Below are 10,023 nucleotides of genomic sequence, written 5' to 3' on the forward strand. Positions count from 1 at the left end.
ATTCAAGAATAAAAAGAATAAACAGCTGAATATCAGTACTTCAGTCCCATCCCCAGCAATCCTGTAGCCTTTAAAAATAGCTCACGGCCAGGCACAGTAGCTCACGCCCCCAGCACTTTGGGAGGCCGAGGTGGGAAGATCACGAGGTCAAGAGATCAAGACCATCCTAGCCAACATGGTGAGACCCCCGTCTCTACTAAAAATACAAAAATTAGCTGGGTGTGGTGGCACGCGCCTGTAGTCCTAGCTACTCGGGAGGCTGAGGCAGGAGAATCACTTGAACCCGGGAGGCAGAGGTTGCAGTAAGCCAAGATAGCGCCCCCGCACTCCAGCCTGGTGACAGAGCGAGACTTCATCTCAAAATAAATAAATAAATAAATAAATAAATAAATAAATAAATAAATAAATAAAAATAATAGCTTGTTGGGATCCTAGGTAAAGCTTGGCAGTCACCAGAAAAAAAGAGAATGGAGTTACAGTTCTTTCAGAGATTCATTCCCAAAGAACTGTTATTCTCCTGAAGTTCCCCGGAAGACCCCACTTGCAAGGCTGACTGTATTTAACCTCTGAGCTCACCAAGTACAAAAAAACCTCCCTTGGGCGGATGTTTGTCAAAACAATTTTACAGGAAAGTGTTTTAACTTCATGGCTACCTGAGGCAGTGGATAACAGCTGAAGCAAAAAAACAAAAAGGCTTATAAAGAAGAGCTAGGGAATGAGATGTCTGTGAGGGCTTTGAAAAGCTCCAATGTATTTCTGGAAATCTAGAAGGCCGTAAGCAAGCACAGGGCTGGTATGCATGACCAGGGCTGTGCACATTCTCAAGAAAGACCTGAGAAGGCCCTAAACGCTCACCTTTGCCTGAACTTGAGCATTTAAACAAGCCAGAAGTGAAAGCTAAAGCAGAGTTGTCAGGGGCCTTAGAGTGTTGAAGGAATGCCCTAACATACAGAAGTTCTCAGCAAAGAATGTACGATTTATTTGTTCCAGCACAATCATCAGCTGACCGCTAAGCTAACCAAGTACAGACTTCAGTGACCACACACGATAAAGGATAGACATCACAGAATTAATTTAGGAAAGTCACTAACAAACACACACTAATTACAAAACTCAGCAACAAACCACCCTGGAAGCCTAACAAACACACACTAATTACAAAACTCAGCAACAACAAACCACCCTGATTTCCAGAGCTGCCACATTATTTAAAATGTCAATTTTTCAAGAAAAAAAGTACAAGACATGCAAAAAAAATAAGAAAGTATGGTCTATACACAGGGAAAAAAAAGCAATCAATGAAAGTATGGTCTATACACAGGGAAAAAAAAGCAATCAATGTCAACTGTCCCCAAGAAAGTATAGATGTTTGACATAGTAGAAAAAGAATTTAAGTCAGTTATTTTAAATATGTTCAAAGGGGCTGGGCATGGTGGCTCACACTTGTAATCCCAGCACTTTAGGAGGCTGAAGTGTGAGGATCTCTTGAGGCCAGGAATTTGAGACCAGCCTGGGAAACATAGCAAGACCCCATTTCTACAAAATAAAAATAGAAAAATTAGCCAGGTATGGTGGTACATGCCTGTAGTCCCAGCTATTCAGGAGTCTGAGGTGGGAGGACTGCTTGAATGCAGGAGTTCAAGGTTACAGTGAGCTATGATCACGCCACTGCACTCCAGCCTGGGTAATAGAGCAAGAACCTATCTCTAAAAAATTAAAAAGTTCAAGGACGTGGCCGGGCACAGTGGCTCACGCCTGTAATCCCAGCACTTTGGGAGGCCGAGGTGGGCGGATCACGAGGTCAGGAGATCGAGACCATCCTGGCTAACACAGTGAAACCCCGTCTCTACTAAAAATACAAAAAATTAGCCGGGCGAGGTGGCGGGTGCCTGTAGTCCCAGTTACTCGGGAAGCTGACACAGGAGAATGATGTGAACCTGGGAGGCGGAGCTTGCAGTGAGCCGAGATCGTGCCACTGCACTCCAGCCTGGGCGACAAAGCAAGACTCCGTCTCAAAAAAAAAAAAAATAAGTTCAAAGACCTAAAGCAAATCATTTCTTTCGACAAGAAAACGCATGTCTAAAAGCATGGAAACGATGTCTCACCAAACAGCAATTCTAGAGTCAAAAGTTACAATAACTGAAGAAAAAATTCACCAGAGAGACTCAACAGCAAATTTGAGCAGGCATAAGAAAAATCAGCGAAGCTGAAGATAGGTCAATTGAGATTATACAATCTAAGGAACAAAAAAATGACACATAACAGAGCCTCAGAAACTTGTAATATCAAGCATACCAACACACATACATAAGAGTACCATAAGGAGAAAAGAGAAAGGGGCAGAAAAAATATTTAAAGAAATAACAGCCAAAACCTTCCCAATTCGATGGAAACCACTACTCTACACATATAAGAAGCTCAACAACTCCAACTAAAATAAACTCAAAGAGATCCACACCTGGTCACATCATAATCAAACTGTCAAAAGAAGTTTGAGACCAGCCTGGGCAAAAGGGTAATGACAGTTTCTAAAAAAAAAAAAAAAAAAAATTATTTAAAAAAATAAAAATTTTTAAGTATAATTTTTTGTGATTTTTGTCCTATCTCATTAAAAAGTATATAAAATAATTATAAATCTTTGTTGATAGGTATACTACATATATAAAGATATAACTTGGATAACAGCACAAAGGAAGGCAATAGGATGGAGCTGTGAGCAAAGGTTTTTTTGGGGTTTTCTTTGTTGTTTTTTTTTTGAGACAGAGTCTTGCTGTCACCAGGCTGGAGTACAGTCGCACAATCTCGGCTCACTGCAACCTCTGACTCCCTAGTTCATGCGATTCTCCTGCCTCAGCCTCCCAAGTAGCTGGGACTACAGGCAGGTGCCACCATGCCCAGCTAATTTTTGTATTTTTAGTAGAGATTGGGTTTCACCATGTTGGCCAGGATGGTCTCAATCTCCTAACCTCGTGATCCACCCACCTTGGCCTCCCAAAGCGCTGGGATTACAGGCGTGAGCCACCATGCCCAGCCACAAAGTTTTTTATATACTGTTAAGTTGGCACTAATCCAAACTAGGTTCTTATAAATTAAGTTGTTAATTGTAATCCCTAAAGCAATCATAAGTAACTCAAAATATATAGTAAAAAAAACAAGGGAATTAAAATAGTACACTAAAAAAAAAATCTATTTAACATAAAAATGAGTATTGGAGGCCAGACCCAAATGCCACATATTGTATCATTTCATTTACATGAAATGTCAAGAGGAGGTAAATCCATATACACAGGAAGAAGACTGATTCATGGTTGCCAGGGACTGAGGGGTAGAGATAATGGGAGTGACTACAAATGGGAATGAGGTTTCTTTTTGGAGTAATGAAAATGTTTTGGAACTAGATTGTAGGGATGGTTGCACAACCTTGTGAGTATTCTAAAAACTACTCAACTGTACACTTTAAAATGGTAAATTTTATAATAAATGTATCTCAATTTTTAAAAATTCCTTGAAAATATACAAGAAAGCTGCTTCAAACCTCTCCCAGCATCTGTCTACTGACTCAAGAGATTACAGCCAGAACCAAACAGAGTATTAGACAGATATTCATCTCTAGACTTTTAGAGATATTATCTATGAGGCAGAGCTATGTTCTCTCCCAGTCGCCACCCCTCTGCCACTGCCTACAGGATGATCTTTTTTAAACCGGATTATGCAAATCCTAGAAAATACATAACCAAAAAAAAAAGCAGGGCACAAAACTAACAATTTTTGAGCATTTCATCTCAAGGTATTACATAATTGTAATTTATCATAATAAGCTATCATTAATTACAATTAGTTAACTGTCGTTACAAATAAGTAATTACTAGAATTTTAAATAAAATATATATGAGCCAAAATATTGGAGACTATAAAAACAAAAACATGGTCCCAGCAGCAAGAAAAAACAGGACATATAAAAAAACAAAAAGACAAAGACAAGAATAACAAAAGGAATGAGAATTAATCATAACAGTATAGTCATACCCCGCATAACAACATTTCAGCAATGACAGACCACATATATTATGCAACAGTTGTTCCATAAGATTATAATGGGGCTGCCCTATAGAAGTGTACCATTTTTCATATTTTATACAATATTTTTACTGTACTTTTTTCATGTTATATATGCTTAAATACACAAATGTGTTACAATTGCCCACAGTATTCAGTAAAGTAACATCTTGTTCACTGTTTCCACAAAGAAATCACCTAACACTTTTCTCAGAAAGTATCTTCATTGTTAAGCAACACATAACTGTATTTTAAAATAGAAAAAGAAATAAACCACATTATAAAATAAAGCCTTTGATGGGTCAAAAAATAAACTTAACCATATGCTTATTGAAAACACACTTTAAAAAAAAAAAAACAAAGAAAAAATAAAAATGAAATAAGAATAAGAAAACACCAGAGTTAAAAATAAAGAATGCTACTACATAACAAAATGTGGTGGCTAAAGGCAATACAATACTTAACACGTTTAAAGATTAAAAGATTAAATGACTCAAATTAAGTGCTCAAATCGCAAGTCCAACAGAAATAAAAAGAAAATAAATCTAAGTAGAAAAACCGAATGTAAGAGTAATTATTAAGCCAAGAAACACAATCATTAAGAAAAATTCAAGAGAGCCTGCCTTGAAAAGAAATAATGTCATAGCTAATCAATAAAAAAGACACGAATGTGTAACACAAAGAATAAAAACAGGAATATAATCACCTTTTTAAAAAAGTTTTTAAAAAGTTTAACGGAGCCAATAAGGCATATAAAATTGTGTTCTGGCAGACATTAAAAAAATGGCACATTTTATCAAAATTTGACAATTCAGAGTAAAGGGTACTGAAATTTAAGGTTCAGAGCACCAACTTAAAACAACCAAAAAAATGGTTCTTCAACTTGGAAAGAGTAACTAGAACCAAGGCATAAAAGGGAGTTTAAGTATGTGTTCCTCCAACTCAAAATCCTTCAGGAATAGGAGTTCTGGCCACTTGTGAGCAACACATCATACCACCAAACCCCAATTCCAGAAAATTACAGTTACAATTTTATAAGGATAAATGATTACTATGCACAATTCTATGGGAATAAGTTTGAATATCTAAATAAAATGGATGCTTTTCTTCAAAAATGTAACTAACCAAAATAGACCAAAGAAGTACCTAAATTATGCTGAGTGAAAAACGCCAGACTTAAAATAGTACATACTGTAGAATTCAATGTATATGAAGTTCTAGAATAGGCAAAACTTATTTATAGTGATAGAAGACTTGTGTGGCCGGGCGCAGTGGCTCACACCTGTAATCCCAGCACTTTGGGAGGCCAAGGCGGGCGGATCACGAGGTCAGGAGATACAGACCATCCTGGCTAACACGGTGAAACCCCGTCTCTACCAAAAATACAAAAAAATTAGCCGGGCATGGTGGCAGGTGCCTGTAGTCCCAGCTACTTGGGAAGCTGAGGCAGGAGAATGGCATGAACTTGGGAGGCGGAGCTTGCAATGAGCCGAGATCGCACCACTGCGCTCCAGCCTGAGAAACAGAGCGAGACTCCGTCTCAAAAAAAACAAAAAAAAAAAGAAAAGAAATGAGACTCGTGGCTGCCTAGGGCAGGAGCAGGGAAAAACGAATGCAATAGGATACAAGATACTTTGAGGGAGACGGATACAATCTGTATCTTGATTGGGGTAGTAGTTATCAGGTATACATCTTTGTCAAAACACTAGGATCATACATTTAAAATATGTACATTTTATCATACGTAAACCACATCTCAATAAAGTAGAAAAAAGTTAAAATAACAAGTATGCAAAGATAGTATCTCAATTTTTATTATTTTTATAATCGTGATTAACTCAAAAATGTCCATCAACAAGGAAATTATAAGTCCAATATAGATGATATTCCTAATCACATTAGGCATAATATGATCTCATTTTTATTAATACATAATATGATTCCAATTTACATGCACATGCTCACAGAAACAAGTGTAGAAGATAAGTTATGGTTCTGGATGATAGACTTCAGAAGATTTAATGCCTTTTTAGCCATTTAAAAATAACGAACGTGGCTGGGCGTGGTGGCTCATGCCTGTAATCCCAGCACTTTGGGAGGCCGAGGTGAGTGGATCACCTGAGGTCAGGGGTTCAAGACCAGCCTGACCAACATGGCAAAACCTCATCTCTCCTAAATACAAAAAATTAGCTGGGCATGATGGCGCATGCCTATAATCCCAGCTACTTAGGAGGCTGTTGCAGGAGAACCGCTTGAACCTGGGAGGTGGAGGTTGCAGTGAGCCAAGATTGCACCATTGCACTCCAGCCTGGGCAATGCAAGCAAGACTCCGTTTCAAAAAAAAACAAATAAAAGAACATGCGTTAATTATAAAATAAATGATATCTCAACATAGTGTTCCTGGAAAAAAATAAAATTTAAAGTATATATATTTGGCAAAATAAGAAAACTGATGATTACTTTTTATCAACACACACTAGAGTTTACCGAGGTCATAGAGATTATTCTCAGATCAAAAATACTGATTGTTCTAAGATCAATTACTACCATAATCTAGTATTTCATGGTGGTATAAAATAATTATCGAAAGCAATGTAAGTTTTGAAAAATTAGCACAAATCTGAAACAGAAAAGCTCAGAAATGCATATGAGAGCCAGAGAATATATAGATGTGAAATAAGAAGTGATAGAGTTCAAGAATCTATTAGAAAAAATTAGAGGCCGGGTGCAGCATCCCAGCACTTGGAGAGGCCAAGGCGGACGGATCACTTGAGCACAGGAGTTCCAGATCAGCCTGGACAACATGCCAAAACCTACAAAAAAATACAAAAAAAAAAAAAATACAAAAATTAGCTGGGTATGGTGGTGAACGCCAGCAGTCCCAGCTACTCAGGAGGCTGAATTGGGAGAATTGCTTGAGTCTGGGAGGCAGAGATTGCAGTGAGGCCAGATCAGGCCACTGCACTCCAGCCTGGGCAACAAAACGAAACTTGGTCTCAAAAAAAAAGAAAAAAAAAAAAAATCCAATTCACTTAAGTGAAAGAGAAAATCACACTGGCCTGAGAATTCTATGCAACATTAGGATATGGAGAGAAACTATATATTACAAAGATTTTAAATTCAGCCCAACTGTCATTAAGTCCTTCATAACTTTCATTTTATGAAACTGTCATTCATAAAATGCCACAATTATGAAGATATAAAAACTTAGGAAATATTGTCTCTTCCTAAGGAATCTCCTAGACAACACATTTCAGACAATCAAAAAACAATTTGAAACGTTCCAATGTAAAGGAAATACGGGAGAAAAACAAATCCAGAACATGAAACTCCTAAGGAATCTCCTGTTGAACATGCTTCAGACACCCTATTGAGAAGCTTAAACGTAAGAAACATACGGAGAAATGAAAGAATAAAATCCAGAAGATTCCACAAAACGACCTCCTTTTTGCAACAAATCGATGACATGAACAAGGCGCTGGGGTGTGGGGGTGGGGTGCTACCCATAATAACCAAACATAACGCACTGAGGCCAAGCATAGTGGCTCATTCCTGTAATCCCAACACTCTGGGAGGCTGAGGTGGGAGGCTCACTTAAGGTATTTGTTATTTTTTGCGTACAAATATTTAACTAACTTAAAGTAAAATAAAGATTAACCGCACACATCACCTGCTAATTCTCTTATTTTCTAGGTTAACGCCAGAAATATAAACAAAATTTAATTTAGTTATCTACTATTATACTCACTACTCCCGTGTAATAGCGTAGTCCAACCACATGACCTCTCAAACTTCCAAATAAAACGGAATCTACTTCTTCATCACTAGTTAGAAAGTCATCTGGAGGGATAACATCTTGGAATTCAAAACGTGGAAAGAAAGTTGGATATGAGAGGCGTGGAAAATTTCCATGAACTCCATACTGGACAGTCTGCAAGTACTTCCAAACTGGATCCCTATTTGTTTTTAAAGGCAAAGAAAAACAATATAATATTTAAGTATTTCCAAAGACCATATGAGTAGTTTTCTCATGCTTTACTTCAGCAAATGAAATCTTACATGGGAATCACGGTAAAGATTAATAGTTACTCTCGTTAAAGCAGGAATTGCAGTGAGTGGAGAAGGCTTCTAGGAACTCTACCTGTTTTCAGTATTGGCTCTTCTACCTGCCCCCTAGGTATTCAAAATGAAAAGCCTAGTCAGAGTTCACTAACCTCTTTCCCAGTGAAAATCATCTAAATTGATATGTATATGATGTCTGTAACTACAATTATGGGCCGGATGCGGTGGCTCACGCCTGGAATCCCAGCACTTTGGTAGGCAGAGGCAGGTGGATCACCTGAGGTCAGGAATTTGAGACCAACCTGGCCAACATTGTGAAACCCTGTCTACTACAAATACAAAAATTAGCCGGGCGTGGTGGCGCCCATATGTCATCCCAGCTACTCGGGAGGCTGAGGCAGGAGAATCACTTGAACCCGGGAGGCCTAGGTTGCAGCGAGCCGAGATTGTGCCACTGCACTCCAGCCTGGACGACAGAGCGAGACTCCATCTCAAAAAAATAATTTAAAAAATGAAATCATATGCCAAAATTTCAATAGGGATTGAGCTATATAAAAGACTTATAAAAATACAACTATTAATGCACCAGAAGTTGTTTATAATTTTCCAGAAAATACATCCAGCATCCATCACTGTAACTCCCTGCGAGCAGAACACCTATTCTGGTATCCAAACCACGCCACCGTGGGAAATTGGCCCCAAGCCACCCGTACCCGCCTTCCGTCGCCGGTTTAAGCATAACCCCAAACCCATTAGGTGTAACTGTTTCGGGAATGACCATATATACCAATTTGGACAATGAAAAGTGAAGGGGAGTCTACTGGAGCATTGCAAAAAGTTTCCATTCTCCTAAGAACAGTCGCTTATTTGCGATGCGTTTTCCTTGCAAGTGGCGCATATCTCTACTAGCTCCTCTGCAAATACTTATCTGCACGTCTGTGCATACAGATAAGCTGTGAGCCACTTGGGGACAAGGGCTGTCTTACTCGGCCCTCCACCGAGCACAATGCCTGGCGCACAGTGGGTATCTAATAGATGTTTTGTTAAATAAAGCACGGGCCGAGATGCTTTAAGCCCCAGGCCCCCCACAGTCGGTGACAGAGATTTCCCAAGTCCCTAACACGGGACTCGCCCTAGGAGCCCCTACTCGCCAGCGAAGACAATGCATTTATTTCTCCCGCGGCCACATATGCGACCAACAGAACGAATACAGCTGCACAAATCGCCCAGGGAACGCAGAGGAACGCAGGGAAGGTCAGGTTCATTTGGGGACGCCTCCAGGCCTTTAGCCCGAGCGCCCCACCCCCTCCGCCCCCTTCACCTCTTGAACATCCAGGACATGGCGCTGAGTGGGATGACAAGAGGAGCGCCTCGGCTCCCCTGGATCGTTTTCGAGCCGCCTCGATACGCCTCCTTTCAGGCCCCGCAGCCCTGAAGCCGGGGACAAATTCCGAGCGCCGGATCAGGAGCGCACGACTGAAAGGTAAGTCGCCGCGAGTCCAGTCAGACGTCGACGCCGTCTCCTTCTAGCAACAATCTGGGAGACCAGCGTCGCTCTGTGACTGGCACTAGGAAAGCCCAATCACGAAGAGGAGAGTGCGGAGCCAAACCAGTCAGAGCACAGAAGGGAGGGCAACTCCGCCCCGCTGCCATTCAAAGACGGCGGGGGGTCCGGGCTGCAAGGGTGGTTCCATCCGGGTTCTTCCCCGCCCCCAAGGCGGGCGCGCGGGAAAGCCACGAGGCCCCAGGAGTGCGACTGCGGTGCCTGCGGTGCCGGTGTTTTGTTTGATTCCCTGCCTCAAACGGAGGGAAACGACCTTCCTTTATCCTACGAGTCCTAAGACTGAACCCCATTCTAAAGGCTCTACCGTATCCTTCCTCTTATTTTCTTCTCATCTAATGTGG

The 10,023-nt window shown here is 40.4% G+C and overlaps 1 protein-coding gene across 8 annotated transcripts in view; it reads right to left on the reverse strand.

Moving 5' to 3' along the window:
- HLTF (helicase like transcription factor) overlaps positions 1-9,768 on the reverse strand; it is a 56,847-nt gene extending 47,079 nt beyond the window's left edge. For 4 of the 8 annotated variants that reach the window (XM_008951884.4, XM_003826487.5, XM_008951882.4 and 1 more), the window contains exons 1-2: positions 9,440-9,768; positions 7,805-8,012 (exon numbers count right to left, since the gene is read on the reverse strand). In XM_008951884.4, the coding sequence (XP_008950132.1) occupies positions 7,805-8,012; positions 9,440-9,459 (228 nt within the window). In that variant the 5' untranslated portion in view covers positions 9,460-9,768. The remainder of the gene's footprint in view (positions 1-7,804; positions 8,013-9,439) is intronic. The other 4 variants (XM_055110597.2, XM_008951885.4, XM_055110596.2 and 1 more) reach the window with 2 other exon arrangements.
- Between the last annotated feature and the right edge of the window lie 255 nt (positions 9,769-10,023).

Source organism: Pan paniscus, chromosome 2, assembly GCF_029289425.2.
Source record: "Pan paniscus chromosome 2, NHGRI_mPanPan1-v2.0_pri, whole genome shotgun sequence".
Lineage (NCBI taxonomy): Eukaryota > Metazoa > Chordata > Mammalia > Primates > Hominidae > Pan > Pan paniscus.